The 16,316-nt window shown below is 41.6% G+C and overlaps 1 protein-coding gene across 1 annotated transcript in view; it reads right to left on the bottom strand.

Annotated features, from left to right (window-relative positions):
* The window catches only part of YWHAQ (tyrosine 3-monooxygenase/tryptophan 5-monooxygenase activation protein theta), a 31,434-nt gene extending 16,283 nt beyond the window's left edge, over positions 1-15,151 (bottom strand). Inside the window, exon 1 of the mRNA XM_052648519.1 lies at positions 14,792-15,151. Within this exon, the coding sequence (XP_052504479.1) occupies positions 14,792-15,085 (294 nt within the window). The 5' untranslated portion in view covers positions 15,086-15,151. The remainder of the gene's footprint in view (positions 1-14,791) is intronic.
* Between the last annotated feature and the right edge of the window lie 1,165 nt (positions 15,152-16,316).

Here is a 16,316-nt window from a genome sequence, read left to right as displayed (position 1 = left end):
CCTCAGCCATCACAGCAGCGGGTGAAGCGGGGGGAGAGATCCAGTTTCCCCAGTGTGCCATACGATATATGGCTATTCCTGTATGCCACAACACAAAGAAGCTGGGAAGCACTGTCTCGGGTGACTGACATCCCAGATATATCCGTTATTACTGTTCCTGCACTAGCAGGAGGAGCCGAGAATAGAGAGGTAGCTCTGAAATACAGTGGCACACTAAGAAACAAAACAGTAGGTATGGGCACGTGAAAAGACAAACGCTGTAAGTTTATCTCCAGCACTATGCAGAGAAGATGGTCTTGGGTCTCTGAAGTGTATTCAAGTAGCAAGGCTGGACACAGCAGAGTTGAGAGTAACTAGTCATTAAGATCATCCAACTCCTGCCTCTTCTTGTTGGTTTCTGTGCTCATCCATCTTCTAATGCTAATTTGGCTTCTCCAATAAATCTGTCTTCAAGCAGTAAACACTGTTAGACAATGACTGCCTCACCTGTAGCTCTGGCAGCTCCCCTATCTGTGTGCCAATGAAGATCTGGAGACCATGAGTCCAAGGGGACAAACACTGGGCTGTAAGTGTACACTGCTATGTTGCTCATCTGGCACCCTGACAGACAGACCCAACAAACAATTCTTCCTTATCTTGACCTGAGGGAGGGAAATCTGTGAAGAAGTATTATCAAGTCTTCATATCTCCCAATTTCTATTTACTAAAATGTAAACAGCTCTGGAGCATTCATGAATGTGAACATGCCATTCTGGGAGAAAGGGTGTAGACTAAAAACCACCTTGTACAAAAAGTGTTCAGACTTTTGAGATAGGATTCTAAAGTCACAAAAGATCTAAAATTCAATGCTGGTTGAAATATCTGTCAAATTAATAATCTAAAATTAATATGAATTAATGTGACATGATGACCTGTTATCATGGTCAGAAAATTAATATAGATTCCTCAGATCCAAAGGGATATGTGCTACTGTAGTCACAGTGACAGTTAAAGAAGCCAGAGTGGTCCACGCAATTGTGTGGTTAATTATTTTTGTGGGCAAAAGGAAACAAGGAGCTAAAACCCAGAAGATAAACAGGGGAAGAAACAGAAAAAAAGAATTCACGGTTCTCAACAAAAAGAGAAAAACCTTTACTATGTCCCTATCCCCAATTATTTCTGAAGTCTTTCTTCTGGCCCACAGGCTGTTGAGCATCCCACAACGCAGGCAAAACGAGCACCAGGGACAGTAGTACCGCTGCCAGCATCTACTGGAGCACAGTGGTGCTTTTAGGGGCCCTTTTGTGAGGACAATACCCCCCCCCCATCCTCTCCTAAACAATGAGCACTTAAAAAATAAAAATCCTCTCCGGTAAAACGTTTGTCTTCTCTTCCAACTCAGCTACAGAGCTGTTACAACTGCAGTGGTGAAGACACATAACAGAAAGAGTTTTAGCCTCAGACAAATGAGGTTTGTGTAAACTGCAACATTAAAGAAAATTACGATCTTTGTCCCCTACTTCACCCAAAGCAGCCAAGCCAATTCCAGATACTCTTAGAAACAAGTGTAGTGGCCAGTCCTTTGTCTCTGACCTGCTGTTTCTCCACGTTTTAGCAGCTGGATATTGAGTGGCCACAACAGCAAGATAGGAACGTTATCCTTTCACCTCAAAGTTCCCAACTCTGGCCAAAATACAAAGGTTTAGAAGGACAGTTTAATACATACACTGGCAATACTAATACTGCTTTCCAATCTGCCAATCTGCATCAAAAACAATTACACAGACACAATTTGCCAACATTTACAGATCAGTGCTACCGAAAGAACCAAGGCAAAAATCAATGTCCATACTTCCTTCCCCTTAGAGAACCAAGAGACTATGTTAGCATCCCGAAACTATGTTAGCCCCTGCAATCTGCAAAGTAAAACAAGACAAACGATAGTGAGAAAATAAGAGTGTTCCTTAAAAGGAAAAGAAAACAAAACAAAATGAACAGAACAGGAAGTCAAATCTTAGTTTGGTCATAAGTAATCCAACTGGACAGACATCCTAAAAGAAAATACGTTCAATCAATTAAAAATAGGTCAAAATTGCCTTCCTAGCTTAGTAGATGGGTTAAGTTTTGCTATATCCTAGGAAAACTACCAAAAATAGATAATAGCAAAGATACCAGTGTACTTTCACATGTGCTGTCTTTTGTGAGTCTATGCATTTCTACATTATAGAAATTACACAATTATTTGCAGGTTAACTTTTCCATCTATGGCTAAACCACACCAAACGCACTCATCTCTGCAGCTGTATTATATACAACCCTCTGGTCTAGCCTTTAGTCTACAAAATCTATTTCAGGGCATAAAGAGAAGAACAGGGTCAACAGGAATTTAAGAGGCCATGATAAGAAAATTAATCTGCACTGGCCACTAAACTTACATTGGTTACTGATTATATTCAACTGAACTACTGGGTACAACACAAAAAATAATTTTGAAAAATTATTAAGAGTAATCAAAAGAAACAATAAAGATGAAGTCCTTGTTCTTACATACCCTTACAGCTTATCAATAATGATCTGACTTAGAGGAAGCCACAGAGTAACTCAGGACACTGTAAACTCCAGACAATATAGAATTGGGTCTCATTACTAGACGATGGGAAAGGAAATATTATATCAACAAAACAACTCATTCTTACACAGGGGAGAGTAAGAGCAATGCTAAGAAACTACACAATATAGGAGAGAACCATAGGTAATTCTATGTGGCTGGAACACAGAGGGAAGTGTTCTTTTCTCTCCCTTTATGCCAAGTCTTATCAAGCAATACCAATATACAGTAATAAATAGGGCTGCTCTACCTAGTTGAGAGCACAGACTCAAATGGACCAAAGATTGAATATAAGAACTAAGATAGGAGAAGGAAATGGCAACCCACTCCAGTGTTCTTGCCTGGAGAATCCCAGGGACGGGGAAGCCTGGTGGGCTGCTGTCTATGGGGTCACACAGAGTCGGACACAACTGAAATGACTTAGCAGCAGCAGCATGATTTTTCTAGTAGTCATGTATGGAAGTGAGAGTTGGACCATAAAGAAGTCTGAGCACCAAAAAACTGATGCTTTCCAACTGCAGTGCTGAAGAAGACTCTTGGGAGTCCCTTGGACAGCAAGGAAATCAAACCAGTCAATCCAAAAGGAAATCAGTCCTGAATATTCATTGGAAGGACTGACACTGAAGTTGAAGCTCCAATACTTTGGCCATCTGATGCGAAGAGCCAACTCATTGGAAAAGACCCTGATGCTGGGAAAGATTGAAGGCAGGAGAAAGGAGTGATAATGAGATTTTTGGATGGCATCATTGACTGAATGCACATGAGTTTGAAGAAACTCCGGAAGATAGTGAAGGACAGGAAGCCTGGCATACTGTAGTCTATGGGGCTACAAAGAGCTGGACTCAACTTAGCCACTGAACAACAACAAATTATGAGCTCATTTATTTTGGAGAATGACATCTAGGAACGTATTTATTTGGGAACACATGTAAGAATTAAAGATTTTAAAATTTTTTAAAAAATAAATTAATTAAAAAAATAAAATAAAATAAAAAAAAAAAAAAAAAGAACTAAGATAATAAAACTCTTAGATGAGAGCACAGATATAAATCTTTATGACCCTGGATTCCTAATAGTTTCTTAAATATATTGTAACAGGAGCACAGCAATCTAAGAAAAAAAAAGTCATATTTCATCAAAATTAACAACTTTTGTTATTGAGCTCGGTCAATGAACCCTCCCCTACCTCTTTCCCTAATCTTTTGAAGTTGTTACTCTCGCCATCTTCTCTAATAAGTTGGTTCTCAAGTTTTTTTTCTCTACTCTAAATATCTTGGCAACTATGAGAAAGGTGAGGAGGAAATAAAAATTTCCAGGGTACCACTAGTAGTTTGATAAAAGACTCCCATCTCAATTTGTTCAGGAACATAAAAGTCACTTCAATATACACCATTTCCCATTTCCAATGTCAGTCCCTAGATGTTTAAATATTATGCAATTTTTTTCAAATGTATTAAAAGCTAAAATTAAAATATTTAATTTTGAAAAAATTAAAAATTTCATCAAGAATCAAATACCTGGTCTCTGCAATTGGTACCCAAATAATCTAGAGTATTTTATGATCAAAAATGTATAAACCCTTACAATAACCTTTCTAACCTCTTTACTAGTCCATCAGAATCCTGAGAGGGCAACATAAGCATTGAAAGCCTAAAAAACATATTGCCAAATACTTGGAAATAATACCAGGTTGAAATATCGGAACACCTAATGCGTATATGTTTGATTGCAGGTGTCTAATACTATAGTTTTTAAGAGTAAAGCTTTTCTGAGCTGTGTTCAAATAATGTCTGGTGGAATGACCAAAACAAGAAGGAAAATGGGAGTACTAAATATTCTAGATAAATAACAATACAAAGTCTGATTTAAAAATCAGTATCATTACAGTTTTAAAGCATTTTCACGTACTTTCCCACTTATTTCCCACAATCATCCTGACATTTACAAAGACAAATCTAAGACTGTCCTTTAAGAATAAAGCATTAAGATTATTAAGTAAAAGCATTTAATGCTTAACAAGCATTAAGATTAAATTTACATGGGTCATTACTGTCCTGTTCTCACCCTCCACACCAGTTTCTCTAAGTAAAGCTTGCAGCAAACATATAGGAGGATGTTCAAAGCTTTAAGGCAGTAAACTAACTGAGGATACTTTATATATTTAGCACCACACTATGCCAAATCCATCTGGAGCAAAGTGTGCAGCAGACAAAAGAAATCATGGAAAGTGCTGTTCCTATGGATGGAAAGAATGTAAATGGATACTCAAGATCTGTGCAAAAGGCAAGTTTCATTAAAATGCTTCAACAAACGCTGGCTATAACAGTGAACCTGACTTCCTATCTCCAAGAAGCCATTAGCTACAAATTTCATTCATGCCAACTCAGCTTCTAGGCAGGGTACCAGGGAGTGAAATCAGATTAACCTTCCTTAACCATTCTAACATAAGGAAGCAGAAGCCATTCCACCATACTAGTTCTTAAGCAAGTTTTTCAGGAATTAACCAGGGATTCTCTTACCCAATACCTAAAATAAATTTTTCTTTATTATCAAGTCTGTGATTTTTCTGTCTCCAAATCTATACTCCTAGAATAATTTGGGGGGTAGAGGGACTGGGCAATGAGAAAGGAGGGGAAGGTTTTACAAATTTCATTATCACCACATAATCACAGCTACTCAGAAACCTGCTCAATCACACAAAATGATCCAAGAGCAGCAATTTTTGAAATGTGTTCTCAGCACTCCTCTGTTCTTGTTCAGTTTCTCAGTCGTGTCCGATTCTTTGAGACTCCATGGACTGCAGCACACCAGGCTTCCCTGTCCATCACCAACTCGGGGAGCTTGCTCAAACTCATGTCAGTGATGCCATCCAACCATCTCATCCTCTTTTGTCCCCTTCTCCTCCTGCCTTCAATCTTTCCCAGCATTAGCGTCTTTCCCAATGAGTCAGTTCTTTACATCAGGTGGCCAAAGTATCGGAGCTTCACCTTCAGCATCAGTTCCTTCTAATAAATATTCAGGGTTGATTTCCTTTAGGATTGACTGGTTTGATCTCCTTGCCATCCAAGGGACTCTCAAGAGTCTTCTCCAACACCACAGCCCAAATGCATCAATTCTTCAGTGTTCAGTCTTCTTTATGATCCAACATCCATACATCACTACTGGCAAAACCACAGCTTTAACCAGACGGACCTTCATCAGCCAAGTAATGTCTCTGCTTTTTTCTGAGAACTCTGATCCCTCCTCCCATTTTTTTGAGTGGGGTGGGGCCCAAGCACAAACCGCTTTCATAATACATATTAAGATACTATTTGCTTTTTTATTGTCATGCTCTCACGAAAGGAGTTTTCCACAAGCTACAAAAGGTGTGATACAACAAATAAAACAATGCCACTATTCTCAATTTTCTTTTTAAAAAGTGTTATTATTACACTTATATGACATATCTACAGTTGTCAAATTCGGACAAAGTAAAACAGTGGTTCCTGGGATGGGAGAATACGGAGTTAGTGTTTAATGGGTAGAGTTTCATCTGGAGAAGATGAAAAAGATCTGAAATGCTGGTGATAACTGTACAACAAAGTGAATGTACTTAATGCCACAGAACTGCATGCTTAAAATGGTAAATCTGACATCAGGTATAAGTGAAGTCACTCAGTTGTGTCCAACTCTTTGTGACCCCATGGACTATAGCCTTCCAGGCTCCTCCATCCGTGGATTTTCCAGGCAAGAGTACTGGAGTGGGTTGCCATTTCCTTCTCCAGGGGATCTTCCTGACCCAGGGATTGAACCCAGGTCTCCTGCATTGCAAGAAGACTCTTTACTGTCTGAGGCACAAGGGAAGCGACATCAGGTATATTTTACCACAACTGAAAAAAAAAAATACAAGTAACATTAATTTCTAATGTGTTTATTATTCTAAAATGGGTTATAAAATCTTCAGTTTAAAATTTTAATAATGTAAATATCTATAGGTATAATCTACACAAACAAAAGATTTTAGGTTCCACAATTTTTTGTTGTTGCTGTTCCAAAATATTTTTAAGTTTGTGCAAAGGGGTCTTAAGACCAAGAAGTTTGAGAACCACTGCACCAGAGTATAGCCAATTATGTAAGTCTTCCATTGCATTCTTTACCTCCATTAATCTACTTAGCACTTACCACCAAATAAAAACAAAAGCAATGGTGCAGTCTATCAGTCCAATCTTCTAAGTGGACAGCAATACCTTTCCATAGGTTCTCCTATCTTGAGGTCAACAAGACATGGGCTTCACTGTTTTAGGTTTGTTTTTTTTTTTCTTTTTTTGCAGTGTAAGTATTAAAGGCATTCAACCACAGCCATATAGAATATTATACCGCTAACATATGGCAACAGTGAGCACCTACTTACCCATTACCCATATCTTACAATTAACCTTTGACCAAATTACTTTACCATGCTGCTAAGTCACTTCAGTCGTGTCCAACTCTGTGTGACCCCACAGACAGCAGCCCATCAGGCTCCCTGTCCCTGGGATTCTCCAGGCAAGAACACTGGAGTGGGCTGCCATTTCCTTCTCCAATGCATGAAAGTGAAAAGTGAAAGTGAAGTCGCTCAGTCGCGTCCGACCCTCAGCGACCCCATGGACTGCAGCCTATCAGGCTCCTCTGTCCATGGGTTTTCCAGGCAGGAGTACTGGAGTGGGGTGCCATTGCCTTCTCCCTACTTTACCACATATCTATACTATCTATACAATTCTATTTGTTTTTGTGTAAACTGAAGGTATCAGTATGTGACTGTCACTAACCAATGTTTATTTTCTTTTGAAGTAAAAATTTACATATTACGAAATGTACAAACATTAAGCACAGACTCGCTAAGTTTCCACAAATGCATATACATGTGTAACTCAAATCTGTATCAGCACAAAGACCATTACAATCACCACAGAAAGTTCCTCTATCCCCCAGGTCCCCACTCTTCTGATTTTTCACATAGAGACTATCTGTGCTTGTTCTAGAATTTCATATAACTAGAATGACATTATGTACTTCTTCACTAAGCATGTTTTTGAAATTCATCTATATTACAGTATGTATCAATAGTCCATTCCTTTTTACTGCTGAGCAGTACTCTATGAATATACCGCAGTTAATTCATTTTCCTAATAAGGGACTGTTTTCAGTTTCCTGATCTTAGAACAAAGCTACTATGGTCATTCTTGTACAGGGCTTTTTCTCTTGTGTAAAAACGTAAGAGTAGAAAATTTCTAGGGGAAAAAACCTTTTAATCATGGAAAATCTCAAACATATACAAGAAGAGAGAACAGCACGATGAGTTCTCATTAAAGCCAGCTGCTACTATATTAATTCACACACACACCTGTTTCACCTTAAACCCCTCCTACTATTTTTAAGTTGTAGATACCATCATTGTGTCTTTAAATACTTCAAAATGTAAACATACATTTATAATCTGGTCAAATTATTTACTATGAAATAATCAAGAAAACTTCATTTGATTTACCCATGGATTAAGTGTTCTTTCAAATGATGTTTCTCTACCATTCCTCCTTGATACCTAGAAAGTCAATGGCACAAAGATACCTTCTGCTGTTACTCTGAAAGAACTAGTGCTAAACATAAAATCTAATATTGATAAATATCATAAAGAAATAAACATCAATATGATCAAGCAGATTTCCCAACTGTCAAGCACCTTGAATTACCTAATCTCATGACATGGTATCATTTTATAAGTGAAACTGGTGTTGTTCAGTCGCTAAGTGATGTTCCACTCTTTGTGACCCCATGAACTGGCTTCCCTGTCCTTGACTATCTCCCTAAGTTAGATCAAACTCATGTCCATTGAGTCAGTGATGCCATCCAACCATCTCATCCTCTGTCCCCCCCTCCTCCTGCCCTCAATCTGTCTCAGCATCAATGTCTTATCCAAACAGTCAGCTCTTCGCATTAAGTGGCCAAAGTACAGGAGTTTCAGCATCAGTCCTTACAATGAATATTCAGGTTTGATTTCTTTACAATTAATGGGTTGATCTCCTTTGTAGTCCAAGAGACTCTTAAGAGTCTTCTCCAGCACCACAATTCAAAAGCATGAATTCTTTGGCCCTCAACATTCTTTATAGTCCAACTCTCACATTCATACATGACTACTGGGAAAATCATAGCTTTGACTAGATGGATGTTTGTCGGCAAAGTGATGTCTCTGCTTTTTAATACGCTGGCCTAGGTTTATCATAGCAAGTTGAAACCATATATGAAACTTTAAAAAAAAGTCTGATAACTAGCTCTTTGTGAGAACAAAGGGAGTACTCATTACATTCTTAGGAGGTGAACAAGGAGGTAAAATTTCAACCCTTTCAGTAACTAGATTTTTGTTAACCTCAAACAACTATCTGTACTGGAGAGGGTAAGGGGAAATGGCAATTCTCAACAACAGCTGATGACAGTATAAACACACATAATCTTTTCCGAGGGCTATCTGGGAAAAAGCTGGAAATTTCATTTCCAAAAACTTAACTAAGTAAACTCTTGCATAAAGCATGCAACAAGGATGTTCTTCTCAGTGTTGTTTGTAACAGAAAAATTGTTTACAATCTAAATGTTCAATAGGGCATTAGTATAATTACACAACATCCAAATAAACACACTACAGGGTATACATCTAGAACCACATATGCCAAACTATTAATGGCAGTTATGAAAGGGAGGGAAATACTTGCCACTCATCAATTCTAATGGACACTTTCTAAATAGGTTTCACTATAATTTCAGTTGGATCCTTTTTCTCTATGCCAAGGTTGGGTTGTTTTTTTTTTCCCTTAAAAAAAAAAAAAAAAAGCAAAGCTCAAGGCCTTAGAGGTAACCCTAAGGTGGAACTTTGAAAATACAAGGTCCCCTGAGTAACTGCCAGAAAGGTGAAACTGTAGAGTTAAACAGCATACAGAGTGACAAAGAAACAAAAAATAACTGAGATCTTAGACAAAAGGTTCTGACAAGATGCTAATATACTAGTAAGAACCTAAAGGACAGGTGTCATACAATTCAATACAACTTAATACTGCTTGTTTTATTTATAACCTAACCCAGAGTTCCTCAATCTTGGCATTACTATCATTTGGGTTGGGTAATTCTGTGGCAGGGGACTGATTCTCCTATGCATTAAGTGATGATCAGCAGCATTTAGGCTTCTATTCACAGTGTGTTAGTAGCACCTCCTCACTCCCACCTCAGTCTTGACAACCAAAAAGACTCTCTCCACAACTTGCCAAATGTCCCCTGGTGGGTAAATTCACCTGACTGAGAACCACTGATCAAGCCTTATATATCCGTATATACAATATTCCACTCCATTTCACTCTTCAGAAAGAACTCTTAGCTTCAAGGAGCTTACATTTTAACAGCAAAAAAAATGCAAACGTTTTAAAATGTTACTGCATTTTATTGAGGAGGGCATCAAAATTACAGATCAGGTGAGTTTTGTTCACGACAGATCTACCCTCCCTCCCTAACTTACATTTATCAAACTGTACAAATTCCTCAAAACACTGATCTTTCAGTCAGTTACTATGTTATTTAGAGCTAAATGTGTTTCACACAATTTCATCTGGAGTCACATCACCTGGATTCCTTGCTCTTCCAAACTCAGTTTTGTGACATCAACCAAAAGTTACTTAACTTCCTCATGTCCCTGTTTTCTTAACACAGTGGGTATATCAAGTTCTTAAAGCAGTGCTTGGCATATAGTAAAAGCCCTGTAAAAGTGAAGTCGCTCAGTCATGTCTGACTCTTTGCGAGTCCATGGACTGTAGCCTATCAGGCTCCTCCGTCCATGGGATTTTCCAGGCAAGAATGCTGGAGTAGATTGCCATTTCCTTCTCCAGGGGATCTTCCCGACCCAGGAATCGAACCCAGGTCTCCCGCACTGCAGGCAGACACTTTACCGTCTGAGCCACCGGGGAAGCCCAATGTCAGCTATTACCTATTATCTTAACTACAAGCCTATAAAGACAAACATCATCTTCACCAATTCATAGATAAAGAAACAGAGGCTGAAAGAAACTTGCCTAGAATCGCAAAATTATAAGGTTACAGAGCAGTGATCCTAAAATATTCAGTCTTGACTCCAGAGCCTGTGATTTTTCAGTCATGTCAGTAAGCTTACGTTGAGACTAACTAACTATCAAGTACATACTGGTTTCTTACTGCTAAATAATAACTACCACTAGATATTTTCTATAAGACATTCATTTAGAACACAACTGAATTCAAATGTATTACGGAATTAAGATAATACGATTTACACACCAACAGAGACAAGTTTCAGTTTCTATACATTTTAAACGATTCTTACTTTAAAAAATAAGAACACAGACCTTAACTCCTGAAATTGTTTAAACAAAAGGATAACAAGGGGTTGTTTGAGACAGAGGTTACCTTGTATAATGCATTTGCTTAGGTGTCCTATTCTTACTCCAAGGTCATGGACTTTGTACATGATGTTTGTTCCCAAGTCCCAGAAGGGCTCTGTATACCCCTTTGGTTTCTTCAATTTGCCCTTACCTCACACCCAAGTTCTTGATGACTCCTGAACACCTTACTCAATTTTTTAACCACTGCCTTGCTGTCATACAACTTATTAATCATTTTTACTTAAACTTTACCATTTCCAACATTTAATAGGATCATCAATGACTTTTTCATCACCTCTTCCTAAAGGTATTTCACTGAAGTCGTCAGCTTTTCAACACTTTTCCTTTTTTTGGATTGTATATATTGTTTTTTTTTTACTTTTTTACTGAAGTAAAGTTGACTTAAAATGTGTTAATTACTGCTTACAGCAAAGCAACTTAGTTATAGATATACACATACATTCTTTTTCCATGTCCTTTTCCATTATGGTTTGTCACAGAATATTGAATATAGTTCCCTGTGCTATACAAAGTTGTTTTTAACATTTCTTTAACAACTAACAACATGTTCTTCAACGTGGACTATAAAAACTACTCATTTTAGAGTCTGAAGTCAGGGCACAGGTGGAATAACTGGGAGCATATAACTTTAATAGTCCGAGAATACCAGAATTAGAAGAAACAGAAATTTTAGCCCAACTCTCTGGTTTCACAAATGACAAAGACAGATAACTTGGTGACAGCTTCCTCTCTAACTTCTCTTAGATTCTACAAAGAACTTGGCCTTGACCATTTGGGTCCTGTTACTTCGTTTGCTCTTTAGATTACTTGCATTTCAACATTTTTTACTGCCTCCACAATTCAATATTCTCTCTCAATACAGTGATTATCAAAAAGGTTGAGAGTTGTCCACCATGTTCATTTTGAGTTAATAGTCCAAATAATTCCACCCAAAACTTACTCTATCAAAGAGAAAGAAAGGGCTGAGAATATCTACTTATGACCAAAATCCTGCCTATTTTCTATGTTACTCTTTTACTACTAGCCTCCTATAACAGTGTCATCTACTTCCTCCACACCAAATTCCTCTTCCTGTTTACCAGAGGGGGTCAAAAAGAGAAAACCTAATCTTAGCACTCATATTCAGCAATTTTAGATTTCATTTTTCTTTCCCCATTATTTTGATAGGATTCCTTATTAAATCACTAATTTACCAATCATCAGACTTGTTCACTAACCAACCCTTTCTTATCTATCAGTTCAGATTACAAACTGGTAATTAGCACCCAAACTATGAATTCTAGATGCTGCCACCTACACATCATTCAAAAATCTTTCCACTGTCAATCAAATAAGGAAAATTCCCTCTGACATTCTCTTGCATAGTTCCTACACTCGTACAGGCTTTTCTACTACGATAGCTCTACACATATCCTGCTCTTCACACAAACCCTTTTCCATGAATAAGGCCGATCCTGTATATTCCTTCTGCCTGTTCTGCCTGAAATATTGACACCCCCACTGCCATCCTCCTCTTCCGATGCTCATTCCAAAAGCCACTACTTGTAAAGCCTTTCCTGAGGTTTCTGCTTCCTTCAAACAACAGAGCATTTTGTTCAGAACTGTCTTCTGGGAATTACATATTTATATTTGAGTACTTTCACATGCACTCCTTTTCATAAATTCCTGGAGGACAAAATCTCCGGTTCTCAGCTTTGTTCTTCCCCTGCTGCTTAGCACAGTGCCTTGGTACATGCTAAGCTCTCAAACACAGCCAACTTGAAGATGGGCTTTCTCGGGATTTTTGGTAAGCTGGCCAGTAAGTCACAATTGGTTTCTTAAGCCATTTTACTAATAAAAGTGTTTTATTTATACCCTGGCATCTGAACGCTTCTATTTCACTTAGTTTAAAATACAGAAACAGAAAACCTGTCCTAATTTCAGGGGATCTAGCCTATTGAAACTTCTTGGTCTCTTTTTGAGGTCACTTATCAACTAAGCAAACTTGCCTCTACTTAAGCCATCATAAAAACTAAAATTTATAGGAGCCAGAAAATAAAGCAAGTATTCCCAGTTAACTTGCTAGAGAACAGGAAATATTCTGTGGTCATTCTGAATTGCTGCAGGGTTAAGTAACAAACTGCAAAGAAGTAACAGCACAGAACAAGAGACTGAAATATACTGTGAGAGCACCCCAAAGCAACACCTGTGCAGAAAAGCTTCTTGTTAACAGAGGGAGTTCTTACAGTCTTCTTGATGACACAATGGATGTTGCCAACAACTGCTACCACATGCTACCGATGTCTACAATCACTTTTATAAGTTGGCAAATTTTTTTAAATACAAGTAATTCAGTTTAAAAATCCTACATGCCTCCTCTTCACTAGACAGGGAGTGGAAGACAGAGATGAACATATGACTTTCATAAAGCAAAAAAATCTCAGTATGCTTTTCTCCACTTTGTACACTCTCAGTATTGCTTCCTTTCCCCCTTTACCAGCTATCTTCATCAGCCCGATTTTGTTCAGATCGCCTATTATTTGTACTGCAAAAGCAGGTGAAAGAAAAAAAATCCTGCCCCACGAATCTGATGGAGCAAGGAAAAAAGGGTTGGGAGAGCAAGAGGTATTTTCCCCTCTAGTCCCTCTTGAAAAATCACCAATCCAAAAGATGTGTCTTTCATAAGCCCACATAAAACATGTGTAACAAACACATCAAAAATTACAATGCTGGTACTGAAATTTTAAAACCTTACCTTACTAATCAAAAGATCCATACAATGACAAAGCTAAAATGTTCTCTCTCAGTAATAAGTGTGAATCACAGCAGTTAGGCTGCTCCACCCAAAAGCCACCCTTGCTAAGACCGGACAGTTCAAAACCTGGACAGCTTTCCCGGTTTGCTCCAGGCCAGATTGGAATTCATTTCAACACCTCAGGGTTTAAGTGTAGCTATGTAGCAGCAAGGGAACGTTATCCCGTACTGAAATTAACCAGGATACTTTATTCTTTTTATTTAGCTGTGCCTTTTCCACATTGAAGAAACTCTCCCCATTCGCCGTTTTTAAGGAGGAAAAAGCTCAACAGCTACTCTACTTGAAAAACGAACAATCTATTCAGGTTTTCGAAGTAAATCTGCATTATTCCTAGGTTTCGGAGGAGAACCGACTTACACTGTCGCTCTCCAAAAGGTCCCGCACTTTCTTTCAACGGAAGCCTGAGCCTATGAATTGATTAAATACATGTGAAGAAGGGTTCCCAGATAGCCTCTATAAGCTGAGGAACGAGTTTCAGTCTGGTACCAACCTACTCGCACGTTTCAAAATTATTTGGTGTGGAGCAACCCACTATCTAGGAAAGATCTACTTACCAGTGGGGAGGGGTAAAAAAAATAACAAAAAGCTTCTTGATCTCAAGAACTGAAATGCACCAACCCACTATCTAGGAAAAGATCTACTTACCACTGCTGGGGGCGGGGAGCTTCTTGATCTTAAAAACTGAAATGCATCAACCCACTATCTAGGAAAGATCTACTTACCGCTGAGGAGGGAGGGGTGGGGGAGGAAAAAAAGCTTCTTGATCTCAAGAACTGAAGTGACACATCAAAGAGGCCAAAGCTAACCACCTCAAACAGAGCGGCAGACCATCAGGCAAGCCCCGGCCCCCATTCCGTTGCCATGAAAGTTCCGAGAGAGGGCCTCACACAAAGCTGGAGGGGAAGAGAGGAGGCCGCCGCCACCGCCCCTCGTGCCCCCAACTTCTCCCTGCACCCGGAGAAGGTCCGCGGGACTCACCAGGACCGTGGTGCAGATGGACCTCAGCTCGGACTCCACTTTCTCCCGGTAGTCCTTGATCAGCTGCAACTTCTTGTCCGAGGTGTCGGTCTTCTGCTCGATGCTGGAGATGACCCTCCAGGCGGACCGGCGGCCCCCGACCACGTTCTTGTAGGCCACCGACAGCAGGTTGCGCTCCTCGTTGGACAGCTCGGCGCCCTGCTCCGTCACGGCCTTCATGCAGGTGGCCATGTCGTCGTAGCGCTCGGCCTGCTCGGCCAGCTTGGCCTTCTGAATCAGCTCCGTCTTCTCCATGGGGGCCGGGGGAGCGGACAGCGAGGTCGAGCGCGGACCCGGGGGGCTGGCGGGGGGTGGGGGGGCGCGGCGAGGAGGCCTGAGGGCGGGCGCCGGGGTGGGGGGGCGGCAGGAGGGCGGGGGCGGCGCCGTCAGACAATGCGCCCCGCCGCCCGGCAGCCCCTTTTGTCCGTCCCCGCGCGCGCGGCCCAGTTGAATTTCCCTCCCCCCGCCCACGCTCCCCACACCGCGGGGCGCCCCGGAGGGCCTGGGGGGTAGGGGGGCGCCCGCCGAGCCGGGCCGCGCGGCCTGAGGTAGAAGCTGAGGTGAGATGAGGCAGGGGTGAGGAGGAAAGGCCGCTCCCGCGCCCGCCCGGGGCCCAAGATGGAAGCGGCCGTTGGCCCGCACCTTCCCGCCGGAGCCTGTCCCTGAGGAGAGCGGGCGTCGAGGCCCGCCGCTGTCCCTCCCGCCTCCCCCACCGCACCCCGGGGAAGGCCTCCAGCCGGACACACAGGCCCGGCCGGACCCCCGAGGAGGGACTTCTCCGCCCCCGGCCCCGCGCCCCGAGGCGACCCCAGCGCTCACCTTCACGTCTCCGCGGCCGCGGCGCGAGTCCCACCACTTGGATCCCTCTTCTGGCTTTAGCCGAGGACCCTCCCGTCTCAGCCTACCTCGGAACCGACAGGCGGGGCCACCGCGCAGCCCGCCCCTCGAGGCCGCCAATGGCGCGCCGAGATGTCCCCGAGAGTTCCGCCTCCCTCCCCACCTCTGGCCAATGAAGACTGAGCGCGCGGAAACGGGGGCGGAGGAGAAGGGGGCGGGGCGGTAGGGGGAAGGGGAGGCTAGGAGGGTGGGTCGGCTTGGGCAAGTTCGGTTGGCCGGCAGGCTGCGGCTTCGGCCACGGGGTTTCCTCCAATTAGATCCAGGGTAAAAGGACGTCACTGTTACCATGGCAATGCTGTTACCAACGCCCCTCATCCTCCCAGCCACCCCCGGCAATCGTGGGCGCGGCACGGGAGCGGGAAGCTCGCACGACCTCTCCTGCGGCGGCCGGGTTCTCATGCTGCTGCGGTGTTGCAGACAGTTCACTGCATCTTGTTGGCTCCCCATGCAGCTGCGGCTCTCGTCGGCCCGGGTGAGGTCGGGCCTGGGGGGGTGACACCATCGGCTGTTTTGTTACCGAAACTCCTGTCTTTCCACCACCTTCCTATTCGTGACAAAGGTTTGGAGCTCAAGACACTGAACCCAGCCT

This window comes from Budorcas taxicolor, chromosome 11 (genome assembly GCF_023091745.1).
Source record: "Budorcas taxicolor isolate Tak-1 chromosome 11, Takin1.1, whole genome shotgun sequence".
Lineage (NCBI taxonomy): Eukaryota > Metazoa > Chordata > Mammalia > Artiodactyla > Bovidae > Budorcas > Budorcas taxicolor.
The sequence above is the reverse complement of the archived record's forward strand: the minus strand, read 5'-3'. Positions and strand labels throughout refer to the sequence as shown.